The 14323-nt window shown below is 40.5% G+C and overlaps 1 protein-coding gene across 1 annotated transcript; it reads right to left on the bottom strand.

Moving 5' to 3' along the window:
• Positions 1-388: 388 nt before the first annotated feature.
• Positions 389-14086, bottom strand: LOC138982370 (U3 small nucleolar ribonucleoprotein protein MPP10-like). The gene is made up of 11 exons (XM_070355630.1): positions 13947-14086; positions 11018-11852; positions 10545-10620; positions 8437-8590; positions 6413-6467; positions 5391-5532; positions 4393-4598; positions 3051-3158; positions 2631-2738; positions 1865-2089; positions 389-697 (listed from the first exon to the last, which is right to left on the bottom strand). Exons 1-11 carry the CDS (start codon positions 14027-14029, stop codon positions 551-553), a joined length of 2139 nt encoding a protein of 712 aa, XP_070211731.1. The 5' UTR covers positions 14030-14086; the 3' UTR covers positions 389-550.
• Positions 14087-14323: the final 237 nt, after the last annotated feature.

Genomic DNA, 14323 nt, shown 5'->3' with positions numbered 1-14323 from the left:
TTATTTCATCGAAACAAATCATTTGCTCACTATTAAAATGACTTCATAACTCTTGTACATTCAACTGTTTTGATGCAGGAACACTAGCTGAAGTCATGTTAACCCTTAGGCTGGTTATCGCAACATATGTCGCGCTACTTTACATATACTGTCACGACATATGTCGCGCTACTGGCTCCGTCTGTTTGGTCGGTTCCGATTACCTCCCATGGATGCGAAAACCTATGACCATTTTTCTTAATTTTTCTCTCTGTTAATTCACCAGTGGCTATGAAACATGTGTTACAGAATTGCACCAGTGTAAGGGTTAAACTAAAAGCAAAGGACACCTACAACACGCTCAGACACACGCACACACCCATCTCAGAATCTGTCAGGCTTTTTGAGATATAGGGCGCACAGTTTAATGTTTGCTCATAATTATATGCTAACATCACAGACAAAATGTCAAAAATGCCCCAAAAATGCCCAAAGCACATGCTTTACTTCGCAAAACATGTTAATAATTATTATGTCAATTAAGAACACATTTTTGGTCTGTTCTTCTACTCTACAATAACAATTTGTCGGATGACAGCTGTTTCTTCTTCTCCTTTTCTTTCTTTGTCTTGGTCTTTGAACTGATCTGGGTTGTCACCTCTTCTTGAAGCTTGGTGAAGAATGTCTTGGATGACATGGACTTCTTGCTCTTCTTCTCCTGTAAAACAGATACACCATATTTAACTTTTTGTTTAAATTCCTTAAGACCGCAGGAGAGATAAAGCACAGGAGAGATTAACCCTTACACTGGTGCAATTCTGTAACACATGTTACATAGCCACTGGTGAATTAACAGAGAGAAAAATAAAGAAAAACGGTCATATAGGTTTTTGCATCCATGGGAGGTAATCGGAACCGACCAAACAGACTGAGCCAGTAGCGCGACATATGTCGTGACAACCAGGTGACAGAATACGTAAAGTAGCGCGACATATGTCGCGACAACCAGCCTAAGGGTTAAGTTGTGGAAATTAGTTCTGACAATGAAAACACAATACGAACCAAAACACAGATCAATACGAATTAAAAGAAGCCTGAAATTACAATCGAAGATTTCAAGACTCAAAGACTCAAGACTCAAATTACAATCCTAATTACAATCGAAGATTTGAGGTCTGAAGGTAGGTTGGTATTTCTTTAATTTACTTTTTTTCTTATAAATCAATTGTGTGTATAACGATGTAGGAACCACAACAATCAGTACACTGTTTTCAGAATTTGTTTATATTGATACATTGTAAGGAGATTTGAACATCTCCATACTGGAAACTAATGATATTTTTCATGTTGTGCAAAGTTTTATCAGGAGATCTTGCCAGTTTGGGATAGATTAGTTTGTTATTCTCTATATAATTCCTCTGCTCACTTTACAGATTTACAAGTTGTTGATCTGACAGATTATTGTTTCGCAAAAACTAACGAGGAATCACGTAAATCGAAAGAAACACTCCAGGAATCTAAACCTAAATATTTGATCATGTTTATTTGTACCTACAGTCTCTGGTTCCATATCTGAACCTAGATAATAGACGATGTTTAGGTTTGTATGGGTTATAGAAGAGTGATTACTCTTGCTTTTATTGAGGCAAATTTTCCATGTGACATTATAGGCCAGTCACTAGCGAGGAGTGTGTCTGGAACACGTGAACAAGGAGCACCTGTGGAAAGTTTGCCTCACTGAAAGCAAGAGTATTCACTCTTCCACAACCCATACAAACCCGACAGGGTTATTTTCAACCATCGTCTATTATAGGTTGAGATATGGACAACAGAGTTATTTTCGAAGTGCGTCTATTCTGCAACCAAGAAAAAAAGGTCTACCAACCTTGATAACTTCAATGTTCCCCTTGGATTGTTTCTCCAGATCTTTGAGGGCCCTCTCCTTGCTGTACTTGTTGCCCAGACCGGGGTTCATTTTCTCCACCTCCTTCATGCGTTTCTCCTTCGCCTTGGACTTCTCTCTCTTGACTGACTTCTTCTGCTTCCTATCTCTTCTCTTGTCTTCCTTCGTTCTCTCTGTCTTCCCTTTCACCTCACCCCTCTTCTTCGCCTGTCAAAACATGAACACGTTGGTTATGATCAGGTGAACAAAAGCGTCAAGCCTTCTCCTAGGAAATGATTTCCTCAGAGCTGCCAATGCATTTTCAATAGTTTGCATGTGTTCTCATTCATTATGCCATAGAATCAGGCTTTTTCCTAGTGGATGGAACTGCCAGTAACTGTCAGTAACCACACAATTGAATGCTTGCTCACACGTCAACATCAGTGAAGATAATGCTAAAAATGTCTAAAACATGTCAACACCTTATGTCACTTAACGACACATTTTTGGACTACTGCTCATGTGGTAACAATGATTCTGATTCAAACTACAAAGTGCTTCTGATACCTGTTTCCTAGGCAACAAAGAAACTTCTGACATGGTTTTCCTGTCATAAAAAGAATCCCAGTTATACAGCTGTATAAAAATAACACATGATGGAAATAAAAGCTCAAAGGTAGCGGTATAAAAATAACACATGATGGAAATAAAAGCTCAAAGGTAGCTGTATAAAAATAACACATGATGGAAATAAAAGCTCAAAGGTTACCTTCACTTCTTCTGGTGCCAGCACACTAGAGTTAACCATGGTGATAGGAGTGGCTTCTTCCATCTGTATGGCTGGCAGATTGTTTCTGATCTTCACCTCAGGTACAGCCTGTAAAAACGACACTCAGTCATAAAGGTTGAAGGGACAACACACCTCAACAAGTATGTTCAGAAATGGGACAGGCACACAAAGTTCACCATATATACACATACCCAAATGCACGCAAGCTATACTGTATGAATATTCAGTGTTTCTAAAAGCTGTTTTTACCAAATGAATTTAATCTCATCATTTAGGTAAATACTGCAATATAAGTTTGGTAAATACTGCTATAGAAGTTGACGCACACAAAAAGGTGAGAACACTTCCAACTACATAAGTCCAACACAATACAAGACACATATCAATGTGCATACTGACCTGTGTTGGCTTATAGTGCCAGCTGGCCAGGGCATCCAGACGTGGAAAGAGAAAAGCCATCATCTTTTTGATCTCCTCATGTTGAGGGTTGGTCTCGTCCTCATCAGGCTGAAAACACCACAAAGACCAGTCAAGTGAATGCTTATACAGTGGAACCTCTCTTTTGCGACATCCGATTTAAGACTCATCCCCTCTTATAAGACCTTGATTTTTTTTTTATAGATTTTATGGGTTTTGTGTGGGGAATGTATGCGGGCGTGCGTGAGCGTGTGTGTGACTGAGATTGCAAGCGATGTTTGGAAGGGCGTGTATGGATTGATTGATTGTACTCTGGCCAAAACATGTCCCTAGTGTACTGCACATGGTTGAAATAAAGTCTTATGTCTTATGTCATAACATCTGTAACTTTGTCTCGATTTTAAGACTTTAATAACTTTTCTTGATTTTTGAAAGTAACCAATCTATCGGTCTCAGATTCCAGTATTCAAAAGTTCTGATAAATATTTCACTCACTGACACATAACTTGAACATTATAATTGTGAGTGGATTGTCGAGGACTAAGTGTTCTGAACTTAAATTATTTGCTGTACACAATGTGAACATCTTTAGAGATTATCAAAAATTGAAACATCTTATGTCAATAGACGATGATCGAAGATTACTCAGTGGGGTTTGTATTGGTTGGGGTTTGTATTGGTTTAGTTGGGGTTTGTATTGGTTGGGGTTTGTATAGGTTGGGGTTTGTATAGGTTGGGGTTTGTATAGGTTGGGGTTTGTATTGGTTGGGGTTTGTATAGGTTGGGGTTTGTATAGGTTGGGGTTTGTATAGGTTGGGGTTTGTATAGGTTGGGGTTTGTATTGGTTGGGGTTTGTATTGGTTGGGGTTTGTATAGGTTGGGGTTTGTATAGGTTGGGGTTTGTATAGGTTGGGGTTAGTATTGGTTGGGGTTTGTATAGGTTGGGGTTTGTATAGGTTGGGGTTTGTATAGGTTGGGGTTTGTATTGGTTGGGGTTTGTATTGGTTGGGGTTTGTATAGGTTGGGGTTTGTATAGGTTGGGGTTTGTATAGGTTGGGGTTTGTATTGGGTGGGGTTTGTATAGGTTGTAGTTTGTATAGGTTGGGGTTTGTATAGGTTGGGGTTTGTATGGTTGGGCGAAATTATAGGCCAGTCACTTGCAAGGGGTGTGTCTGAAACACATGGACAAGGACCATGTGTAGAAAGCTTGCCTCACTAATAGCAAAATATTACTCTTTTACAACCCATACAAACCTGACAGTGCTATTTCTGAAGTTCTTCTATTCAGATCAGGGAGAAAAAAAAGTTGTATTCTTCAACTCACAGCTTGCAACTTGAGGTACTCTTGCTCGTAAACTTCATGCAAGGAAAGCTTGCTCTTCTCTTGGTCCAAGGTCTTTTGTGTCTTGAGCTCAAAGGCCTCCTCTCTGGGCCGCACTTGTCGCTGGTTGTCGTCAAAAGCCTTGTCTTTTATCCTCTGCATTATCAGCCCCTCAATGCTCTGGGTGACTTCTTCCGTGATTTCTGAAGCTGTCAAACAAAAGGAACCACAAATCTTGGTTTTATTCAAGAATCAAAAGTTCACTTCCACTGTATACAGCATTGTGGATAAGCACAGAAGTAACAAGGCAAATTCCTAAAATATTCTAATTTCGCAAATGTTATTAAGGCTGGAACATAGTGCTTAACCCTATGTAAATCGTATCACCCCACAGCAGCAGACCAGGCAACCCTTCCAAAGCCTCACGTGTAACAATTTGGAATTTTCAGTGTAGAAAATTATGTTAAAGTGTAGCATTGTCTAAAATCTAATTGCATTTTGATGCTATTTCGTGCAAGAATAAACATCATTAATAACTTTATTTATACAGCATGAACGTAATTATGTCCACTAGAGTGTCTGCATTGCAACTCTTCAGTGTGGACACCTTTTTCTTCTAAGCCATATTTAGACTGCAGGGTGGGACGCAGAGATGAGTACCAGATCTTACAAGGAAGAGGGAACTGTTGCATGCTTGTGATTATTTGTTTACGCATAGCCATTTTTAGCTTGGCATTACAGCGCACCAATTCCTTGTACAAGGTAGCATCTACACTGAAAGCATAACACTAACAGTTGGAGGCTCTGCACAAAACATTAGTGACAGAAATGCAACAGAGCCAACTAAAGACAAGAAATAAAATGAAAACTGGCCATTCAGAATTAAAACAAAACAACATTAAAAAAAACACCACTGAAACAATCATAGCAAAGAGAAACCAACAAATGATGAAAAACCACAACACAGGAGGCAAAACAAACAAGAGAAGAAGAAAGCTTACCAGCAGGTGCAGTCTGTTCAAACTCGACATGTTCCTCCAGAAGACTGTTCTCAGGTCTGGCCTTGGCGCTCACCTCCCCTGACATCTGCCATGGTCTGGGCTGCAGGCTCTCTTCCTCCAGGCCTTGAATTTGCCGCAGCAGCTGAACAATAAATGAAAGATCTTTACCACACACAAAAACTCACAGGGATGGCAAAAACGATCACCCTATTGCCAGGAGCTGCCGATCCAGTCTTCGATTGTATCACTGCTACTTTTATGTGCATAAAACCTGACAGTCATCCATGCTAGCACTGTCATAAGTTTCTGTGTGGTGTATACCTGCAAGTGACATTTCTGGTGGGCCAGTGAGTTTCTTGAAGTTACTCGCCTGGCGAGTAAAAGTTTTGAGATTTGGGCATCCCTGTATGTTTTCTGTGATGTTTGATTGTCACAATGATTCACAGTTCTGTACTTCATATTGTTTTGCTCTCTCCTGAAGCTGAAGACAAATGCTAATGTCTAATGCATTGGATATTTGGACTTGTTGTCACAAAGCTTTCAGGTAAAGAGGTTGATGAATTTTTTTACCCCAGTGGTACCCAGAACTATTTTATAGCACAGGATAGAGATCAGATACAACTCTATATCAATGTGAAATACTGTTATAGTGTGTACTATGTCACTATTGTATTGTGTACTACGTCACAAATATGTTGTGTAAAACGTGACTATGTTGGGAGAGTGCTTCCCCTTTGGTCTGGACAGCTTGGACAGTAAAGACGTGTTTTAAACCTACTCCAGTTTCAAGCATGTGTGTATGAATGCATACGTATCAACACACACCCATGCAGACAAGAAACACAACAAATACCATGCAAAGTCCACATGCATTCACTTTTCAAATATATTAAAGAGGAGTAACTTCTCTCTTATTTCAATCATATTTCAAAGGCTGTGCCTTGCAGCCTTCGGCACCTCAGAGCACACACTTGTTCTTATGCAATGCATTTAAGATTTGTGTGTGTGTGTGTTCAACATACCCGTTCGTTCCTTTGCTCGAAGTTAGATAGCGAATGTCCCTGCTCCTTGTTATCCCTGCATAATGAGTCAATGTTTTGTTTTCAGATACAATCAAACAAACATTGAAATCCAAGTATATGAAAGACAAAGTGGTAGACAAAGGTATTTTCAGATTCAGAAAATAGATTTTTTTTTTTTTACAGATTTTTCCTCTTTTTTTTCTCTCCATGTCACTTACTTGCTCCCTAAAAGGATAAAATAGCTGTAGTAGTTCCTGACTGTACACTGTTGCCGATATCCAAATCTCTACCGTTTAAATTTCAACTTCTAAGAACAATAGACATGAGGGTGTGAGAAGATGTGATAAGATATTTAGCATCTTCTACCTGCTGCTGAAAAAGATATATTTCTGGTATGAAATATACAGTCAGGAAGGTAATACCGGCAGAGAAGTTAACATTTCTTTCAAAATAACCACCAGTTATACTGTTCAAAAAAAGAAACGCATAGCTTGTAATATTTGGTTAATTTAGTTATATGGCTACAAGGATATCCACCAAACTGCAGAAAATGTTTATCTGGTCGTCGACCTTTCGTCCATTGCCACAAGTGAGCTCTGCACGTGACGCATGCGTTATCAGTGGCTACAATGTCAAAATTGCTCATTTGGCATGACCACTCGTCAAGCTTCAGTGTAATCTCGTGAAACTCGGGGAATATTGAGCTCTCACCATGTCTTCCAAAACCCATAAAAGCGGATTGTTCGCCACAAAGAAATCAGACGACAATTCAGCGACGAAAGATGGCCCGATTGAGCAGAGAAGACCGCCAAATTGCATTGGGTCGTTTACAAGCAGGCCAAAGTCAAAGTGCAATCGCCAGGCACTTCCACGTGTCCCAGAGCACCATCAGTAGACTGTGGGTCAGGTTTCAAGCCACTGGCTCCGTTGCTGACTTGCCACGAGCGGGAAGACCAAGGGCGACAACTGCTGCTCACAACCGCTTCATACGGCTCCGCCACCTCCGGAATCGTTTCCTGTCGGCCTCATCTTCTGTCCAGGCTCTCCCCGGGCCACACCGATTATCGGACCAGACCGTGCGGAACCGCCTGCATGAAGCTGGTTTGAGAGCTCGCAGACCTCACAGAGGAGCTGTCCTCACCCGCCGCCATCGCCAGAACCGAGTGCAGTGGGGCAACCAGCACCTTCGCTGGACCGTCCGGAATCACTGGAGACACGTGTGGTTCAGCGACGAGTCCTACTTCCTGCTCCAGCGACATGATGGTCGGAGGAGGGTCTACCGGAGAGTAAACGAACGTTACGCGCCCAACTGTGTGGATGAGGCACCCGTTCACGGTGGTGGAGGCGTCATGGTGTGGGGGGCGATCAATACCGCTGGAAGGAGCACCCTGGTGCACGTCCAAGGGCGCATAACTGCCCAGCGATACGTGGAGGAAATTCTGCGCCCACACGCCCTTCCTCTTCTGGCTGACCAGGATGCCATATTCCAGCAGGACAACGCTCGCCCGCACACAGCACGACTCACCGACCACCATGTCCAGGTGCTTCCCTGGCCATCCATGTCGCCAGACATGAACCCGATAGAACACCTCTGGGATGAATTGGACAGACGTGTGCGCAGGCGAGAAGAAGCGCCGGCAAATCACCGCGATCTATTGCAGGCACTTCAGGAGGAGTGGGACACCATCCCACAGCAAGATATCCGGCATCTGATCCAGTCCATGCCCAGAAGGTGCCGGGCAGTTGTTGCTGCTCAAGGCAGTCACACCCCCTACTGACTTGACAGCCTCGGCACCCAATCGTATTGATTGACTGATTGATTTGAAGATGCAAATGAACTGTGTGTGCATTCAACTGTGTCCATACCAAATTTCAAACAAATAATCTAAATATTGGATTTTCTGTTAATTTTTTCGAAAAATAAAACAAATTTGGCAAGTAGCAACTATGCGTTTCTTTTTTTGAACAGTATACATTAATAAACTCTACAAATTAACCAAATCAATGAGCAAAGCTGAACTTACGAGGTATCTTTTGTGTCTTCCGTGAAGTGGACTTTTTTCTTCTTGCCTTCATCTGCTTCTTCATCTGATTCCATGCTCTCATCCTGTTGATTATCATCATCGTCATCTTCTTCTCCATCATCATCTTCTTCCTCCTCCTCTTCTGACTTTGGTTCTAACATGAGCAGGGCACACATATTACCACATATATATAAATGAGCATATTCATAATAAATTGTATATATACTTTTGTAAAAGAATGCAAGGTTCTGCAACATGTAAACTTCCTGTTCTATTCATCAGTAAAAAAAAACACCCCATTTTATTCACAGCTAAATATTGAAATTTTAGACACTATTCCAAAACATACACATAAACAAAGGCTTTTCTTTTTTTAATCTATATATGGGTCATTCTCAGAAATGGTGGTCCAAAGTGTTACATACAAAGTAAAAAATAAAGTGTCAAGAAATACAAAATAATTGTTTTTACTATGAAGTCTATTGTTTGCTATACATAATAATGCAAAAATTAGACAAAAAGAGTAATTGGTTGCTGAATAAGAGACATTTTAAAGTGTTGTATTTACGTGATGAATGTTGTAACATGGAAACCAAATTCCAACTTTAAACCACCTAAGCCTTCAATCCTGTGCATTTTTTTATCAGTTCTGCAGTATTTTTGTGTTCTACCCAACACATTCTAGTTATGAAAGGTAAGGACTTCAACTAATATTGGTAAAAAAATGACATTTGGAACTGACTAAGGTGAATGTCGCAACACAGAAACGAAATGCTTGAACCACTTTCGGTTCCTGTGCGACAGACATGAATCTGCACTGTTTGGCCTTTCCTGCAGGCAAAACCCGTCTGACCCAAAATAACTACACAGAACACAATTCGTCAGAGTTTGCTGTATTTGTTGAAAGTTCCTGTTGCGTTCAGATTACCCATTTTAAGTACTTGATGAATGTCGAACATCGACAATCAGAGGATACGAAAACTTCTTGGCTGCTTTGTTCCGCTAAACTTCGCGCTTTGAGAGACTGTTTGCACTCGATATCCTTCCGACACTACATTGTCGCCATCCGCGGTGTGTAAGTTTGTGACAAAGCTTTGCAGGCTCGACAATTAAGTAAAAACTATCTTCAGTCGTAACGTAGGTCGGGAAACGACGCCATGAGTTTCAGCAAATGATATGATTCTGGTGTTTTCTGTGAATATTTGGCTGTGATTCAAAGGACTATTTTCTTGTTCGAACTTCCTGTGCGCCAAAGAGCTAAAAATAGCCGTGATGTGGCAAAGTCATGGAGCACATTGCTGTCCGATGTTCGCGCGTCGAGTTTGGATACGATGCATTACGACATTCAGAATTTTTTGTTCGAAGCCCGTAACTTCAAATTCAGCGTGAGTTTTCGCAAAGATGTGTTGCTACGTCCAAGACTGAACTCCTGACTGTCGATTGCAGTAATTTGTTGGTGTTTGCATGTTTGCATTTAGCCATGAGACTGAACATATTGTTGATCACAAAAGTCGTGTAACGCTTCGGCAATCCGGAAACGGCCGAACTTCGCAATTGAAAAGCACACAAAAACAACACCAACGTATAGAAACCATTTTTATTGACATACAACAATGCTTTAATGTCTCAGGAATAGATTCAGATGAAAAAAGTCGTGGTAGAAATAATTTTAATTTACTTTTTCATGATTTCAAATGTGTCACCCCTACTCACTCTCACTGGACCACCATTTCTGAGAATTACCCATATACATGCACTGACAGCATATAACTAAAATATAAATATGTATTAGAATGGGACCGTTTGATCAGAAATATATTCTTATTCATTGGTTTTCTTTGTAGACATCTTTGGAATTCCTCTGACATTTAAAGCCATTCTTGCCATCTTCAAACAAATTTGGATTCAAGACTCAGGGGACACAAGAATTGAAACTTTTTATAGGTCCAAATATCCTGGCCATAAAAAACTTTGTTCTGTCGGAAGACCTCCTACATGTCGCAACTAATGGACTGTCGACCAACCAGGTCAAAACTATGTGTCTTTATAAAAAATAGATATATGTGCCAGCAACTAAAGCCTGAGAACAACACTGCCTTCTTTCTTACCAGTTTTCTTTGAGTCAGTTTCAGGCATCTCTTCTCCGTCAGCTGGTGGGTCAAAGAAATCGCCATACATGACCTCCTGAAAAGCAACACACGTAGTGAAAAATTACAACTGTCATCGACAGCTTGAGCCTTTGTCTCTAAATCTAATCACATTTCTGCAATCATTATCAATATCAGTGGCTGATTTTCCTTGTGTTCATTTCAATCACAAAGACTTTAGGAAGACCATATCTGCTGCTAATGATCAAATATAATATAATCCACTGCACTAGGGGGGGAAGCAACAGACACTGAAGTGTACTTTCCTGAATCTTCTGGGTTAAAAGCAGTTCTCCCATGAAAGTTAAAACTCATAATCTGACTTTAGTATACACAAAGACTAGTATACACAAAGACTGAAAACAAAATGAATGTTTATATACTACAGCCACAAATTCAAAACTTAAATCACAGATGTTTGAAAACAGAATTACCTCTCCTTGGTCATCATCCGACCAATCTCCATACATGTCAATGTCCTCAGACTCCCCTTCACTCTCTTCTGAGCTCCCCCCATCTTTGCCTTCCTCTGTTTTGCCCTCTTGTTTTTGCCTCTGTTCTTCTCGGCGATCCTCCTGTTCTAGGAATTCCTCCATCTCAGCTAATTTGAAAAACTTGTCATCAACTTCTGTTTTTCTCCTGACAGGAGTTTTGCCTTTCTCCTTCTTTTCTTTTGTGCTTTTTTTCCCTTTGTCAGGAAGATCGAAGTCAAAATCATTCTCATCATCTTCTTCTTCCTCCTCTGGGTCATCTTCGTCATCATCCTTTTCTCCTTTGAACAAAGTGTCGTCGTCTTCTGAATCATCAAGGGATTGACCATTGAAAAGACCCAAGCCATCACTATCCCTGCTTTTAATTCTTTTCTTTATCTCTGCAAGTTCATCGTCCGATTCATCACTGTTGTCAGCACCAACCTCACTATTACCATTTGCATCCAGTTCAATACTTTCATCTGCAATGTCATTGTCTTTCTTATTTATTTGGGTCCTTTTTTGTTCCAAAGCCTGCTTCCCTCTTCTTTTTGTCGCAGAGAGGAAGAAGAAGTGTGTGTCTTCTATGCTGGTTGTAGCAAAAGCTTCAAGAAGCTTTCGATTTGCAGCGTCATTTTGCAGCTCTTGTTCCTGGTAAATCTGCTCATCGTCAAATCCATCGACAATGAGCTCTGGAATGAACTCTGACCTGTACCCTTCATCAAAGCTATGGGATGAGTCGTGGATGTTCTTGGTCAATTTCAACAGCCGGGCTGCTGACCTGGGGTCTGCCTTGACCCTGAAAGAAATGAACAAATGTGGAGTCAGTATATAAGCAATGTAGAAATGTAATGCCATGAATGAATCCTGCATACTTTTAAAATCAAGAAATCAGAAGGTCTAATTGGGGAACTGCCCATGGGTCCTACTATAACTACACTGCAATCCTCAGACTGCACAAGTTTACTTGTTTACGGTGAGCAGGTTACCGAGCCCCCAACCTCGAGAACCGGCAGTTACCGGTATCTCATAAAACAGACATTCCTAGTTTTCCCTTGCCCGATAGGTAGCCGTTCATGGCTCAGTTGTTAACAAACTGTGCAAGGGTTTGTGAGGTCGTAGGATCAAGCCCTGCCATCGCATTTTTTTAATCTTATCTTTTTAACTTTTTTCCCCTCTTATTAGTCTTAACTCTCCTCTTTTATTTTGCTTTATTCTTCTTTATTCCAAAATCGATGATCAAACTGAGATTGCAACAACAAACCTCAGGAGTCACTAATTCAGCACTGATCACTGAATTCGTCCGCGAACCAAGCAATATGAGGCGTGAAGCAGCATTTGTTAACAAAATGCAGTACATATAATGACATATCATTAACATGGAAACAAACAAAAAGAAAACATAACAAACATGGTTCGTTAGGCAAAACATAAATGTGCTTCGCACTGAGTTACTTCGACCTAGTCCTATGTCTCTGCTTCAACAAAATCTCGGACACCTGCGAATCGCATCTCTCGCGAGGCTACGGTCAGTCACTCATCAGTGATCGTGCTGTTGCCGAAATACAAGTCTTTCTGAGTCAATAGACTAGTAAATGAGAAATCTTTCTCCAAAAGAACAAAGACCACAGTTCTTTGAATAGAATTTAAGAAGAAATTCTTCAATGACGACCCATCAGACTTCGAAAACTAAAGGTATCTTGTTGACAGTGGAGAGTGCTGGTCCCCGATCCGCCCAATGGGGGCTCTGTAACCGGCTCGCTGGATCTCCAGCCACGGCCTTACTTTAGTTTAATTTTTAAAGAGATGTGCGCTTGTGTGTGTGTGTGCGTACACCGATAACAGATAAAATATAACTGCAATTATGAATTAATCACTTATAAGTGATAGAACTAACAGTAACACTAATACAGTAATAGTAATTCACATTGTTAACAAATAAGTAGTAAGTAATTATTATTGTAATTCAATCAAGTTTGCGTTTTAATGAAACAGATCCTGTGATTGGTCAGAATGCCCCAACTCATTAAAAATTACCGGTCATTAATTGTCGATAACCACTCGCTAAAAAATCCATTAACAACCTGCTGGCGAGGCGCATTGATACAACCTCAACTAGTCTCGGTTAGCTTTGAGGGTCATTTTACAAGTAGGAAATATGAAGGCCAACGAAATACCGAGACCATAAGGTATGCGAAGTGATGACGTCGAATACGTGACGTAAGTTGACGCATGAAATCTTCCGGACTACGTCAGTCAATTCCAAAGATCGCTTTTGTGATGAAAATAATTTGTTTTTGAGTTTGCTGTCCAGAAACCCATCAAAAAAGAAGTGAAAATGTGTGTGAAAGAAAACAAAACAGGAGCAGAGTGATACGATAGGAATACAGAGACATTTCTCGGGACTTGACCCTTGCAGGTAGGTGGACTGAAAGTAGTGTGTGAACAGAACAGAACCAATTCTGTCTCTTTACAACCGCATGAAAGCAGGAAAGAGATCGTCGTCAGATTGAATTACAATAACATGTTAATGCGTAAATAGTAATTGTTAACAAATAAGTAGTAATTATTATTACTACCTACTGCAGCCTGGGCCATATGCACGTTTCTAAAGTAACCGATCAGTATGAGTACGTTGCTAACTTCTTCCGCTTTTGTTTTTAGTTTTTTCTGAAGCCCTTTTCAGAAATTTGTTTGGGGTAACTCGGGGTATTGCCACCACTCAACTGCTGCACGCTCAGTTTCGGCCCACGTGTTCGAAAGTGGACTTCCCATTCCAACTGATATTCGGGCTTTCCCCCAGGTGTGTTCTCAAGACAGATGAAGAACATGTTCAAACTTATGCAGCTTAAGCAGAACCTGGATGAATAATGTGTCTGTGTTATATTCTTACCTTAGTCTATCTCCTGGATTTCTGGTAAGTAGTTCGTATTCCTTCGCAGTTTTCGCCACGAGGAGTTCTGCCAGATCCGCCATCTTGCCTACAAGTTGTAGAGTCTTTTCATACAAATGTCGCGCAAAAAGGGTTATTTCATAGATTTCTAAGTCTTTTTAACTTACTGATTCCACCAACGTTTGATGTTGGTCGTGACTATAAGTTTTCAGCATGACATATGTCTGGACAAAACATTTATTTTTTCTAATTCAACAACAACAACAACAACAACAACAACAACAACAACAACAACAACAACAACAACAACAACAACAACATCATACACCAACAAACGGACAAGCAAACAACAAAATAAATACGTGGTAGAGTTAATA

This window comes from Littorina saxatilis, linkage group LG1 (genome assembly GCF_037325665.1).
Source record: "Littorina saxatilis isolate snail1 linkage group LG1, US_GU_Lsax_2.0, whole genome shotgun sequence".
Classification (NCBI taxonomy): Eukaryota; Metazoa; Mollusca; class Gastropoda; order Littorinimorpha; family Littorinidae; genus Littorina; species Littorina saxatilis.
Note: the sequence above shows the minus strand (reverse complement) of the source record. Positions and strands in the feature narration are given on the sequence as shown.